Raw genomic sequence first — 15,319 nt, 5'->3', positions numbered from 1 at the left:
TGCTCCAGATCTAGAACCAGCCAGTTATCAAAGGAGCCTTGACTTTCTTTGTTTAATTTTTAATTGATTTTTAAACTGGAAAATGGTATTTAGAGACCAAATCTGTGCACTAGGGGTGTTCATTACTACTGGGTTGGTCTTTGCTTCTAGGCCTTTTCAGCAGAGCTAGAAAATACATTTTTGAGAAGAAAAAATACATATTTCATTCATTCTGCTATGTAACTCAGATCTAAGTTCATCATCCTAGCCTTCTTTAATACTTGCAACTCTTTTTCTCATATGCTGAAAATCTTGATTCCTACTGCCACTGACACAACTACTTTGTTTTATCCAAAAATATAACTATCACAGCTTCAGAATAGCAATATTACTAATAATAAGGCTAACAAATGCAATTTAATATTTCTATGCAGTTCTAGTTCATCCTTAGATTATATCCTATTAGGGAGGTACAGTCAAAATACTTATAAAGCCACTTAAAATTATTTTCCCTGTGTAGTTATACCACTTCATTTGTTCCCATTTGCTTTTTGTTTTTAAAATTTATTTATCTATCTATCTTTGGCTGCATTTGGGTCTTCGTTGCTGCATGCAGGCCCTCTCAAGCCGCAGCGAGCAGGAGCCACTCTTCACTGTGGTGTGCGGGCCTCTGTCATTGTGGTGGCTTCTCCCTTCGCAGAGCACCGGCTCCAGATGCGCAGGACTCAGCAGTTGTGGCTCGTGGGCTCTAGGGCATAGGCTCAGTAGCTGTGCACATGGGGTTAGTTGCTCCGCAGCATGTGGGATCCTCCTAGACCAGGGATCGAACCCATGTCTCCTGCATTGGTTAGGTGGATTCTTAACCACTGCACCATGAGGGAAGTCCCTCCATTTGTTTTTAATTTTTATGGAGTGCTTTATTCTTTTTATTGAACTGTTTTATAAATATGCAACATTTACAAGTTTCCAAAATAGTAACCATATAATAATGTATATTCACAGAAGTCTCATTTCCATCCCTACCCACTCCATCCCACATAGCAAACAATTTTTAGAAGATTGAGTTTAGTTTTCTATTGTTTAACTTTTAAATATAAGCAATTAATGTATATTTATATCTTCCCACTTACACAGAAGATAGCATACTATAAACGCTATGTATCTTATTTCCCTTAACATATATGGGCATCACTACATAATAGTTTCTGTTTATCAGTATATATAAGAACTCTTCCACATATCTTTTTACAGCTGCATAGCACTCCATCCTGTGTCTGTACTATAATTTATTCAGCTAGTTCTTAACTGACACAAGCAGTTTCCAATCTTTTGCTATAAAAATAATGCCATAATGAATAGCCTTGTGCACAGAGCTTTTTGTATTTTGCCAATATATCACTAGGACAGATTCCTGCAAGTTTAGCCCTGACCTAGGTTTACTGGGTGAAAGAGTAAATACATATGTAATGTGGCTATAGATTGCCAAATTACCTTAGTTAGAGTTAAATCATTTTGCCTTCCCATCAGCAACGTATGACAATGCTATCCTCAGGAGTATTTTGGTATGATATCAGATAAAGGAGGATGCAGAAATGAATCACAGACAAGGTTCCTGTCCCCAGGAACTCTCATTCTAGTAAAAGGCTTATGGGCAAATATAATGATATAATGTAATCTTCAGGACAGATTTATTCGGAAGCTTAAGCTTCAGAGTCCCTCACAGAGACCCTTTCCAAGGCCCCAGCAATGTATTCGCAGGTCCACTTTGTAATCTTTTTCCTAAAGAGGACACCCCAAATTATTTAAACATCTACTTCACAGACTTTAGAGCCAGTTCCATAACTTTGGAGTTATGGGAGTGGATTTCAAGTTCTGCAACCATCTTGAGGAGGGATTCCTCTCAAGTATTTAATGACTGAGACAAAGAGACAAAAAGAAGTCTCCTTTGACCAAAGAAATACCCCTCCCCAGATTCTGATCAGTTACACACAGGTAAGTAGCTGTCTACACAGAGCCCTCTACTTTCCCTCTGTTCTCAAGGGCAGAAACCAAAACTCAGAATACATCAGTATTCCCAGCTGACAGCTGAAGACTGGTACACCGCACTCAGGACTAGTCTGAACAGATTACCGAGCAGGGTTTTTTGTTTTTTGTTTTTGGAGGTGGGTAGGAGGGTTTACACCAGGGGAGTGGGTATTCAAGGCAGGTGCCCCCCACCCCAAAACAGACACCTGTCAAATAAGGCAGAGGTCTGCTTCCTTACCTGTAAAAACAGGGTTAGTAATAAACCCTGCCCTCGTAGGGTTTGGTTAGGATTAGGAGAGATCACTTAAAGACTTAACCCAGTCCCAGACTCTCGGGAGAAGATCCATAAATGGAGAACAGAAAATAGAACGGGTAATTGGTTGATCCTTGAGAGCTGTAACAAGAAATTCTTTGCACATTGTGCCTTATACAGCACTGGAAAGAGGAACAACCCCCTTATTGACAAAAAGTAGGTGCAGATTAAATCGGCGAAGAAAGAAGGGACGTTTCTGGCGGTTGCTTACTCATCTGTGAAACGAACTGAATGACCGATTGGTCCGAGTCTCTGAGCAACTGACAGTCCCGGGCTGCTGTCAGGCGAACGCGGGCTTGGATCTGGCTGACGGCTGTGGGGTGCCCCAGTGCCTCAGACTGACCGTCGGGCTGTCCTCGCTGTCAATCCCGGCCCCGGCCGGCCCGGACCTCCGTCGCTAGCTGCAGAAGCGGGGGGCATCCCAACTCTCCACGAGGAGCTCGAGGGTGTCGCCGCCAGGCAGGGCGTGCGCGCGCTGCAGGAGCCAAGCTCCGGCGCCGCGGCCCCTTCCTCCCCGCCGGGGGCAGGGCGCCTCCGACTCGCGGCTGCAGAGCCCCGGAACAACGAGGCGCCGGCTTCTTTAAGGGAGATACCACCGCGCCAACGGAGCAGGGGCGTCTTCCCAGATGATCGCAGCCAGCCCCGCGCCGCCGCCGCCGCTGCTGCCGCCTCAGCAACTGCACCGCCCGCAAACATGGCTCAGTGACTCTGACAAAAGGTGCAGCCTCCCTCCAGGCGGGGCGGGCGCCAGGCCTCCCAGCTCAGGCTGCGCCTCCCCGCGGGTCCGCGGAAAAGGTCCGCTTACCGCAGGCATCCCAGGCCCGCGCGGAGGAAGATGCACCAGGCGTTCCACCCCAGCGACCCCGCACACCTGCCCGCAGCTAGGTAGGTCGGAAATGGGGGCGGAGCGGGGGAGGGGAGGCGCACCAGGCGCGCGCACCGCCCCCGGCCCGGACCTGCTGCGGGGGACCACTCCGGGGCCGCGGGCCACCACTCCGGGGCCGCGGGCCGTGGACGCCCGCTGAGGCTGGAAGAGGACCAAGCCCCGGGTGTGGAGTGGGCTTCCCCGATCCCAGCCACCCCTGCGGGGAGGGGCACGAGTGGTGCCTTCCGGAGCGCGCACCCCTCCCGCGACTCCCGGCTCGGGAAAGCCACGGGAGCCGGGAGCAGGCCAGCGGAGCGCCGGGCACGCGCCCAGTAGGACCGGCGCTTGGCGTCCCGGCTCACGCTACGGAGAGCCGGAGGGGGGCGGGGTCTCGCGGCGTAAGGGGGTGTGTCCGCGCGCACCACGGGGGCGCGCGCCGGCCTCTGACTGGAGGCCGCGGCGGCTGAGGCGCGAGCAGCCTGATAATGGCGGCCTGCAGAGCCCGTGAGAGGGAGAAGCGGCGGCGGCTACCCTGAGGTAAATCTGGCCCCTCGGCGTGGCAGAGAGGCTTTGCTGCAGAGCCGAGGGCCCTGCACGTGCCTCCCGCCCCAGGAGGCCTGTCACAGAGCTGTCAGCGGAGGCATCCCGGGGAAGGCCCCGCGCGCCTCAGGCCTCCGGCCCCAGCAGCGGCCTCCTCTTCTGCCGTGGCCTCCTCCCCAGGCCCCAGGCCTCAGTTGCTGGCCCCGAGGAGTCGGGCAGCTGCAGGACTGTCTCCTCGGGGTAAAGGGCCCCGGCAGGATCCCCTCCGGGTTTCATCTGGAAGTGGCCGGGGAGGGGGAGGGCCTGATACTTGGCCAATGAGCGGGGCCCTGAGCCGCCGCGTCGGGCAACACCTCTGCCTAGGACTGGCCCTTGCCGGGCGCCGGCAGGTGTACGGCCTGGCCGGCCCGAGTCCGAGCGCTGGGTGCGCCCGGCAGGCGCGGGGGCCCGGGGGATGCCGTCCCAAGTCCCCGAGGTTCGCGCGGGATGCATCACCGTGCTGTGTCTTGACCCAGGATCTCAAGGATTGCAGAAACGCCCTCCCTCCCCCTTATTCAGGGGCTCCCTCGTATGGGGATGTGGGACGGCTTCAAAGGCAGGAGCCACTCTGGGATGGATAGGAGTTGGCGACCCACGGAGAACAGGAATGTCCACTGTGCGGCTGGGGCAGAGGATGCTGTGGCAGGAAATCAGACCCTAGGAGATACCGCAGGGATTTGAAGAGTGGGTGTCCAGTTAGAGGAGGTGGGACTAAGAACCAGTCTCAGGAGCTTTCATTTTCTTTATTAAATCTATCCTATGGACTTAAAATAGCCGGTCCCGACTTCACAGGCTCTAGTGTCGATAGCTTTTTGTTCCCCTAAACTGTACAGTATAAAAATTGTTCAATCTCAGGTTACTTTTCTTGCCCATGCTGGCATTCTACAAATGAGAATTTGTTCCTGAAGCTCTTCAGAGTCTTGACATTCTTCGGAGAGTGAGGAGGCACACTTTAGACTTTCTTGATTCAACACGTGAGCGTTTCCATGTAGGGCCTTTGCTCCTGCCTTTAAATGATTTATCAAATTGAATTCCAAAGAACTCCCTCAGAGAACCCCTTAAGATGCAGGACAGTTTTCGTTGGCAAAAAAGACCTAGATCTAAATAACTATGGCTAAAACCACAGCAAAATTTAACCGTATTCTAAGTAACTTACTTTATCTTTAAAGAAACATTTTTCTCCACAAACTGTATTTTCATTTATTTTGCAAGAAATAAGGAAATAACCTAAACAAAATTAAAATAAGAACATACACAGTTTGACCATTTACTTTTAAATAATAAAAACAACTGCACATTTTCACTTCTCTATGTGATCTTGTTCACTTTCAGTCCCTAAGCATAAGCCAGGTTTTTGTATTTCTAACTGTGAGGGTTGGTTTTTGGTTTTGCCATTTTTATGACCTTTTATGTGTGTGTCAGTTTTCAGGAGAAGCTGGAGTTTTGTTTGTTTTTTCACAATCAGTAAATAAATACTGAATTTTTTGGTTTATTTTTAGCAGTGATGTTTTGAAGCAGTTCATGTAAGAAGCAGTATAGTGTAGTGGTTAAAATGAAGGCTGTCAGAGCCAGATGGCCTGGTTTCAAATCCCAGGTCCACCAGTTACTAGCTGTTTGACCTTGGGCATGTTGCTTGAACTCTGTGCTTTAGTTTCCTCATCTATAAAATGACCATAATAGTATCTACCTCATAATGCTGCTGTGGGGATTAAATGAATTTAATGTTATAAACTGCTTGGAACAGTTCCTGATGCATGGTAAGTACTACATTAGTGTTACGTGGTTTACTATTATTAAGATATTTAGATTTACCCAATGTATAGCAAATATCGTTCAAGCACTGCAAACAGTGAGACAGATGATAACTAAATCGTGCATAAGAAGAAATACAAGCCAGTAGTCAACTGGCTTGTTGACAACCTAATGTCAACAGATCACTTTGTTGATTTTTCCAGAAACCTTGACCTTGAAGATGGTGAGTAGCCAGCCAAAGTACGATCTAATACGGGAGGTAGGCCGAGGTAGTTACGGTGTTGTATATGAAGCAGTCATCAGAAAGACCTCTGCACGGGTGGCAGTGAAGAAAATTCGATGCCATGCACCTGAAAATGTTGAACTAGCCCTGCGTGAGTTCTGGGCACTAAGCAGTATCAAGAGCCAACATCCAAATGTGATTCACTTGGAGGAATGCATCCTACAAAAGGATGGGATGGTGCAAAAGATGTCCCACGGCTCTAATTCTTCCCTTTATTTACAGGTATGTGTGGTTGAATGGGAAATAGAAATGATTTGAAAGTAGCATTGGTCAGCAATAAGAGGATTGAAAGAGTCAGACGAACTTCTACTTTTAAATGCAGGTTATATAGTTAGAAGTAGATAGGGGTCTGCCAAGAACTGAGTAAACGTTTGCTTTAAAACAAGGTTTTATTTAAACCTGTGTTACAAATACCTAAAAATAACATATGCCACCTGTTATGCCATGATACTTGCCAATCTGCATAGGAATGGGGCAACATAGGAACTAGAGAAGTGATCGAGACTAGAGTCTAATTAGTTCACTTATTTGAAATCAGGTTTTTTTGGAACTGAATACAGAAGAGAAGGAAAAACTGTACAACTAGTAGTAGTACCCATAGGTAATTGGGCATTTCTTTATATATCACTGGCTTGAACATAAGCCTCTGCTGTTTTAGAAGGTTATTTAATGTCTTAACCATGCAATTCCATTGAATTTTCATGGAGTATGTGGTGTAGCACCTGAATGTTATTAACAGTGCTGATAGCTAACATTTGGGTTCCTACTCATTCCATGCTCTGTGCTCGGAGCAATCCTATGAGGAAAGTACTATTATTACCATCATTACAAATGAAGAAACTGAGGCTTAGAATAGATAATGAATTTATCCAGAATCACACAGCAAGTGGCAGAATTGGGAGCTAAACATAGAAGTATCCAGCAGCTAAAACTTGTGCTCTTTTAACCTCCAGATTACTGTTTTGCCTCCAAATTACTCTTCTGTAGACCTGGGGAAAGCATTAATATAGGAAAACAAATTTTTTTTTTTTTAAGATTGGCTTCTGCCATAGGTCAAAATCTCTAGTAGCTCTACACTTGATGAAGAGAAAAGATACTTAAGACATAGCTAGTTAAAGGCCAGAGCAAAATTTCTTAAGTCCAGTTATTCCTGGAATAGGAAACAACTTGCCATGAGTGTGTCTAAATTCAGAATTTACCATCAGGGTACAAAAGTCTGTTTTAAAACAACAAAAGCTTTTGGACTAGGAACAACAAAGAAAACGAACGCATTATTCTGTGTAATTAGAAACTTGCAAGTTTCATTGTATGGTAAACAAATATCAGTCTTGAGAACCTAATTTATACTGCAAGTTTAGCGTGCTGTGCCCTGAAGTTTTCTCTCGTAAGATAAGGGATATAAAACACAACTGTTTAGCCTGTTTGTTTTATTGTATTTTTTTCTAAAAGTGCTTATTATGTACGTTGCAATGATAGAAACTATCAGAAACATTCTTACCACATTCCCTCCTAAAAGTGGATAGAACCTTGCTGGACTTTGCATTGAATTTTGGAGACTAAAGTGCATTATCAGACTACAAGTGCAAAGACATTTAAACATATGATGTCTTTGCAAGTACTGATGGTATCCTTGAGTCCAGATCAAGCAACTGTTATAGTAACTAGGCATTAACCAGCTAATCTTTCAAGGCTTTAAGATATAAAGTACTTCCAGACTTGATTCAGTGATTTTTTTTTTAATCTGAAGTACCTTCTTGTTTAATAATTTATTTCATCTTTTTAAAGCCTAATAGACCTGTGTTTGACTTGTGGCACTTTTTGCTAGCTGTATGACCTTGGATACATAACCCACCTTTTCCCAGGATCTGTATCTTCATATGTAAGGAATAATAATTTCTACCTTCCATGGGAGTTGTCAAAATTAGAGGTGATGTAGATACAATACTTGGCACATAGGAGGTATTCAGTGATAAGCAGCTCTATTAAAATTGTCTTTTCTGTGGATTTATTTCATTAACCAGACATTCATCCACGCTTTAGCAAGTGCCTACTCTAAATTTACACTAGTAAAGACAAACAGATCTTTAGTGTGACCACAGAGTCTCTATACATGGTCTTACCATTCTGTACATAAATTTTTTTTTCCCCATGTTTTTCTAGATGTCTTCCTTGTTCTCATTTGGAATCATTCAGTCAGTTCCTGAGAGCTGAAAACCTCACCTAGAAGAAATGTAAAACAAATAATTAACAGAGGATACATCTTATGCATAGGAACTTAGTGGCCAATATGTATACTTGTGATGAGTGTCATGAATGAAAAGTACAAGATGGTATAGTCACATAGAGTAGGGAACCTGACATAATCCTGGGGTTCAGGAATTAAGAACTGTTTCAACTGAAACTTGCAGGGTGAATAGGAGTTAGCCAGGTGAGTGACTGAGAAAACTTCCCAGGCAGAAATAACTATACATACAAATGTCTAGAAGCAAAAAGCATGAAGCGTTCTAAAAATTGAAAGAAAATACTAAGACTGCACTATACAGGGAGAGTTGTTTTAGATGAGGCTAGAAAGATCAGCCAGGGTCAGAGCACACAGGATCCCATAGCCCATGTTAAAGAGCTTAGACTATATCCTAAGAGAACAGGGAAGCTATTAAAGGACTTCAGGCAAGAGATCCAATGGCTAACATCCTCTACACGTGACAGTAAGCAGACTGGGATCTGTATTTCTGTAGCTCTCAACCAGGGGCCCTCACACTATAGCCCTCAGCCTGTTTTTGTATGGCCTGGATACTAAAAATAGTTTTTACATTTTTTAGAAGTTGTTTTAAAAAAAAGAAGAAGAAAGAAAGAAAAGGAAAAAGAATATGGAACACAGACCTTATGTGGTTTGTCAAGCCTAAAATATCTACTATCTGGCTTTACTCTAAACCGTTATTTGAATTCTGGAAGTCTGCATTGCTCAAAGCTATTTAGGAAGTTTTCTTTTGAGAATGAAGACAGAAGAAAAGAAGAAATGAAGGAAGAGTGATGGTGCTCATCTTTAATCTCAGCATATTTAGTAACAGTGCACCTGGTAAATAACTGTATAATCTGGACCTTTCTCTTTTTTCATTTTCTGTCTCAGTGGCAAACACATGCAACAAAGAAAATGTATGCAAAGAAGACATCTGCAGACCGTTGCAGTTATGGCTGTTTGCCATTGGGGGAGATGGCATGGAGAGGCGTTCTTTGCCTCTGCCCACCAAAAAGACAAAAGGAAGTACTAGTAGATTTAAACATAAAATTAGCGGTTCACTCAATCTTCAGCAACTCCTCACCTTCCCTACTGAGTTTCTATTCAACCCATAGGCCTGAAAAGGACACCATAGGACAAATGCTTTCAAAGCACTGTATTTTAGAAGATAGTTCCTGTTCAGTGAAGTAATTAATCTTGAATTTCAGGTAGTAGGAGAGTTATAATTAGATAATGATATAAGTAAAACAGTGGTTTATTCTAGATTTTCAGCTTGTATCAAACAAATATACAAACTCAGATTTGAATTTTTATATCAAAATGCATGTATGATTTTTATAAATTGGTTTTTAGAAGCCATCTGTTGATAGAGATAGCCAACATATTTGCATTCTGCTTGTAGAAGTTTATGAAGTAATGATGTCTTTAGTTTTATCAGTGATTTCTTGTTCCTTCATAATTTTCTCTCAGTTTCACAGATTATGTTGATAGTGTAAGTGCAATACGCAAGAAGTAGATTTCAGGCAGTTTCATGGAATAGAATTTCCTAATTGATGTTTATTCCTCAGCTGGCAAATCTACCTGCTGAAACTTTGATCTTTTCAGGAAGCTGTTAACTAGAGGGTTAGAGTTCATCTCCATTGACACATGTAGAAAATGTATGGCCAGTTGGATACTTTTCAGAATAAAGCTATTTTTAAATAAGTTTTTACCTCTTGACTTGGAGATTTGATGTGTATTTGTTAGGGACAAAGTGACAGTTTGAAGTACTAAAGTTTAAAATAAAACGCACATATGAAAGCACTGACCAAATAAAATATTCATGGAATTCCCACTTAACATTGGAGACTAACTTAATCAGTAATCTTTCTCTATAGCTGAATTGTATAAACTGTGCAGATGATTGTAATCTGTTTTTTTATTTCTTATAGCTTGTAGAGACTTCACTAAAGGGAGAAATTGCCTTTGATCCCAGAAGCGCCTATTACTTGTGGTTTGTGATGGATTTTTGTGACGGAGGAGATATGAATGAGTATCTGTTGTCCAGGAAACCCAATCGTAAAACTAACACCAGCTTCATGCTTCAGCTGAGCAGTGCCCTGGCTTTCTTGCATAAAAACCAGATCATCCATCGAGATCTAAAGCCTGATAACATCCTGATTTCTCAGAGCCGGTTGGATACCAGTGACTTGGAACCCACACTGAAAGTGGCTGATTTTGGTCTAAGTAAAGTTTGTTCAGCATTTGGGCAGAATCCAGAAGAACCTGTCAGTGTAAACAAGTGTTTCCTTTCCACAGCGTGTGGAACAGATTTCTACATGGCTCCTGAAGTGTGGGAGGGACATTACACAGCAAAAGCTGACATCTTTGCTCTGGGGATTATCATCTGGGCAATGCTGGAAAGGATCACATTCATAGACACAGAGACAAAGAAGGAACTCTTGGGGAGTTATGTAAAACAAGGAACTGAGATCGTGCCTGTTGGGGAGGCACTTCTGGAAAATCCCAAAATGGAACTTCTCATTCCTGTGAAGAAAAAGTCTATGAATGGGCGAATGAAACAACTGATTAAGGAAATGCTGGCTGCAAACCCTCAGGATCGTCCAGATGCTTTTGAACTAGAACTCAGATTAGTACAAATTGCATTTAAAGATAGCAGCTGGGAAACGTGACACATATATTATTTGCAAATATCTTGGATAATATGCTGCTTCTGTTTTAACAGTGATGCAACATAATGTGGCTGAAAAAGAATATAAAAAGCTAAACTCCACCTTTTAAGGGTTTAGATTTTATTGTGGGATTTTTTTTTCCTCATTTTTCTTAAGTCCAAGCTGGCCATTTTGTTAATATGTTTTAAGTGTGTATTACCAATGTGAGTGTAAATTTTTTTAAATGATCATTGGTAGAAGTTTGGCAGGAAAATTTTCTAAGAGCCAAGAAAAGAAGAAAGTCCAGTTTTCTGGAAATATGTCTCTTAAGTATTTTAGACATTCCTTGTCAGTATTAGGAATTTCCATGGAAGAAGGGGTTTGCATGCTGGTAATGCAACCTTTGAAGCTTTGTAAAGGAAACATAAATGTATATATTTATGTATATGTAAGTATGTGAATGTGTGCATTTTGCATTCCATATGAAAAAATGCCACTTCTGTTTAAATTATTTGATGTAGGTTTGGGTTTTTGAGATTTGCTGGTGAAATCAGTGATGAAAAATAAAAGAACCTTCCCTCATCTCCTACCCTGTCCCTCCCTCTAATGAAATCATACTAAGTTTTTTATTTTTATAATATTATACAGCTTTTTTTTAAGGCATCATTTTGGAGAGTCTAAAATTATCTGATTAAACGTAAGTGAAATTAAGTGATCCAAAGCTGCTGAAGTATGTTTGAGCTCTCCAGTGCCCTAAAGCTGCAGGAGTTGAATTAGCCATGCAATCATGTGGTACAGGTTGGCAAGGACACTGATGATTCAGTCATACCTTCTTTAGATAACCACGCATTCAATTAACTAATTAAACCACTGCATTGGGACATGTCTGCACTTGAGCATCTGCAATCTGATACAGATTTGAACACAGGATTCTTCTGTATCTGAAAACTTTGCTGTATATGAACTATAGTAATTGATACATTAATTTTTTATTTCAAGACTTTGTCAAAGCCTCAGCATCAAGTCGAAGAAACCAAATGAGTTCTACCCTCACGTTGCCTGCCCTAATATGGTCTCTCATTTAATCACTGGAATTTCTTTCATTTTGGCACTAATGCTGTTTTGTCTAATTTGACACAGTAATGGTAGTGATATGGTTGTATTCAATGTTGATCACCTTTTTCTAAAGTGGGAAATGATACAGTTTGGCAAATGGGTAAAATACTGTGGCATAAGTTATATCTTTCAAATAGAGAGGTTATCAATTTTATACAATCACTTGGTATGGTCTGTGTCAAGAACCAACAGACCATTATTCTTCTTGAAGTCAGTTTGATTTTAACCCCATATGGTTGTCTCCAATTTTTTTTCCTGTAAATGCAGATAGTTCAAATGTAAGGGAAGAAAAGTTTTCCTAAAACAGAACATTAACAACCTTTAAAGTTGTTAATACTTTAAGACCATTGTATATAGATTAATCTTTATAAAGCACTAGACTCTTTGGTCAAAAGTTAAAAAAAGAAATTTTAAAAGGTATTAGAATATTGAAATCATTGATAATTAAGTCTCCTCAGTTTTTTGAACTTCCACAACTTTTGGGATATTCCTATCGTAATTTTTTCCTTATTTAAAATGTGTTTGGGGGACTATAAAAGGTGAAAAAGCACAAAAACTTGGAGTACATAAAATTTCTGAACTATGCATTACTTGGTATGAAGTTTGAATAATAACTGAAAGGTTTTATTAAAAATAAAACCTTTTAAGTAAAAAAAAATCATATACTTTTAATATTACTCTCAAGCTGATAAATATAAGAATTCTTTTGGAAATTAGAGGTGGAAATACACTGGAACTTCATGATAATTAACCCTCTGGATAGCCAAATTAGTATAACACAGATCTGGCCAAGGAGATTGAGTTACTGGAAGTAAAAAAACATTATAATGTCTAATCAATAACATGGCACTTCAGCAAGAGATTCATGATGACTTAGGTGATGGTATGCCAATGCTTCATTTGCTCTTCAGATATCTACATGTCATGGTTTTGGCCCCACCTCATTTAAAATAGTTAACAATTATAATTTATTTTGAAAAATATTCTATGTTACCTATGAAGTGGAATTATTTCTTTCATTGGCGGTAACGATGTAAGGCGATCAGGAAGTTTCTTCTGAAATTTTCTCAAGTCCTTGTATTCTAAAATAACCCATGATACCAAGAAAAATTATAGTAAATTCTTTGTCTTTATTCTTTCAGTCAGGAGGTATTTATTAAGTACCTACTGTGTGCTCAGCACTAAAGATCAGTTGATAAAATAAGAATTAAAAAATGGTATATAGCCATGGGCCTTTTCCAGCCAGGAGTTAGAAATAAAAGATGATTAGTGAAGCTGGGAAATTCCTGTATATTGCTAGGGGAAAAATGAAAGCAAGAATTTGTGCACAGTGCCTTGCGCATAATAGGTACTCAATAAACAATTATTCCTCATAGAGTCTCTTGCCGTGGTTTATAGTGTTTTATGAAATTTGTCTTAATTGAAAAAAGACCAAATATTTCAAATAAGCTTATAGGCAGCTGTGGCCAGTTAAAATAATGGGGTTGTACAGTTAGTTCCTAGAATGTTATTTTGCACTAGTTGTCACTTAGAAAGGTGGGGTTCCTGTAGTTTTTTGGTGCTAAGGGATACTTTGTCATTATGATGAAGTAAATGTTAAGTGTCAGATAAATAGCACACTGAATAGTTCTTTCTGCTGGTCTGTTTTTTCCTCTCTGTTGTTGTTGTTTTTAACTGTAAAATGTTTATCAATCAAACTATTGTAGCAGCTACAGATAATTCACCAGCATGACAAAATGGTCAAAAAATAAGTCATCAGCACTTCAAAAATGAAAGTAACTTTTGAAATTTTCTTTTTAAATTGTCAAATATATTTTATGAAGAATTTATAAAAGGGGGAAATGATTGTAATTTATTGTTCATGACTTTTTTTTTTTTAAATAAAGTGAATTTCAACAAAAAAACCCTGGAAATGCTACATTGCTGCTTTGGTGGCTCTGTGAGTAGTTCTGTAATGCTTTACTTCATAGACATAAAATAGAGCATATAAAATTTGAAACAATGTCTTTTTCAGCCTTATCTATTAAATGAAACTATAATAGAAGCTATTGCAGAGGAAAAGATGATTGAATTATAGGAGTTTCAGCATTTCAAGTTCTCTAAAATTTTAATGTTTACTGTATTAGAAGAACTTGTATTGCCTGAAATAAATGATCTTCTTTCATTTTTCTTTCTATCTCATTAAGCTGAGGATGCATCCCAGACTCAGAATGAAGTATAGTAAAAGTACTAAGAGGATGCAATTTTTCAGTCTTTAACTTGAGACCATGGTTTCTTTTCTATAAAAAAGTCATCTGAGCCACTTTTTTCTCTTCTTTTATAGGTTTTATTATGTATGTCTTTTCCAGAATAAACAAAGTACTGAGGATGTAGTTACTTAGTGGTCCAATGGAGTAGCAGAGGGAAAATGAGAGAAAACTTTAACTCTACATGTGATCTAATGATGAGTAGGAAAGTAGGTGTCAGAATTGTGGCTGCTTCTGACTCTGCTACCTCCTGGTACAGCCTTTGCAGACAGGTAAATTTTGCTTTATATTTAGAGGGTTTTGTTTTGTTTTTGAATCTTGAAGCTATAAATACTTGTATTTACTAGCCTTTTCCTTTGCAGTTTACAAAGCGTTTTCACATAGTTTTTACATATCTTTTCAGTGAGTTTTACTTAAAATAGGGGCTGATTTCTTGATGAAGAAATTAATAGCAACTTAACACCAGTTAATGAGGTAAAGGTTTTACCTTAACACAGGGTTTTAGCGCCTAATCTCTGACTCCAGGTGGAGTTTACTCTGACAAAGCTTTATCTTTCTCACTGAAGTAATGACCCTAAGGTTGTTCTGGTCTTTTCTTTAAATTCAAATGTTGCTCTCTTGGTCGACCAATCATAGATGTCCTCTCAAAGTGCACTGTAATGATAGACAGTTGGTTCTGATTAGATAATAATTCCCACTTGAGAAACCTACCAGCCACACTTCTTGGAAGCCACACCTCTTGAGGGCAAGTGCCTCTTTTTTTTTTTTTTTTTTTTGCGGTACGCGAGCCTCTCACTGCTGTGGCCTCTCCCGTCGCGGAGCACAGACTCCGGACGCGCAGGCCCAGCGACCACGGCTCACGGGCCCAGCCGCTCCGCGGCATGTGGGATCCTCCCGGACCGAGGCACGAACCCGTGTCCCCTGCATTGGCAGGCGGACTCCCAACCACTGCGCCACCGGGGAAGCCCGGCAAGTTCCTCTTTTAAAGGCAGCACTTTCCCTTTTGCAGTTGTCATTGGTTAGAAGGGAATTGTTTAAAAAAAAAAAAAATTGCCTGAGCTTGGAACTTCACTCTTTCATTTCCAGTTCAGCCCTGGTATTTCAAGCTTGGCTTGTTCTGAGCAGAGGTTAGGCAACTTAATGTTACCAAAGGCATTGTGGTTTCGCTGCAGAAGCACAGGCAGGTAGCAGGTCTCATACTGAATACTAGCTTTCACAAATACATAATTAATGTGTGGCCTTGGGCAAGTCACTTCATTCTGAGACTCAGTTCC

The 15,319-nt window shown here is 41.1% G+C and overlaps 1 protein-coding gene across 2 annotated transcripts; it reads left to right on the top strand.

The window, feature by feature from the left end:
- Positions 1-3,639: 3,639 nt before the first annotated feature.
- Positions 3,640-13,687, top strand: PDIK1L (PDLIM1 interacting kinase 1 like). 2 transcript variants are annotated; one of them, XM_082834536.1, is made up of 3 exons: positions 3,640-3,719; positions 5,717-6,018; positions 9,964-13,687. In XM_082834536.1, exons 2-3 carry the CDS (start codon positions 5,734-5,736, stop codon positions 10,702-10,704), a joined length of 1,026 nt encoding a protein of 341 aa, XP_082690662.1. In that variant the 5' UTR covers positions 3,640-3,719; positions 5,717-5,733; the 3' UTR covers positions 10,705-13,687. The 2 variants fall into 2 exon arrangements, 1 of the variants encoding a protein (XP_082690662.1); XR_014326028.1 differs by lacking the exon at positions 3,640-3,719 and adding an exon at positions 7,957-8,872 and having other exon boundaries at positions 5,917-6,018; positions 9,964-10,065.
- Positions 13,688-15,319: the final 1,632 nt, after the last annotated feature.

The sequence above is a fragment of the Leucopleurus acutus genome (genome assembly GCF_964270905.1).
Source record: "Leucopleurus acutus genome assembly, chromosome: 2".
Taxonomy (NCBI): Eukaryota; Metazoa; Chordata; class Mammalia; order Artiodactyla; family Delphinidae; genus Leucopleurus; species Leucopleurus acutus.
The sequence above is the reverse complement of the archived record's forward strand: the minus strand, read 5'-3'. Positions and strand labels throughout refer to the sequence as shown.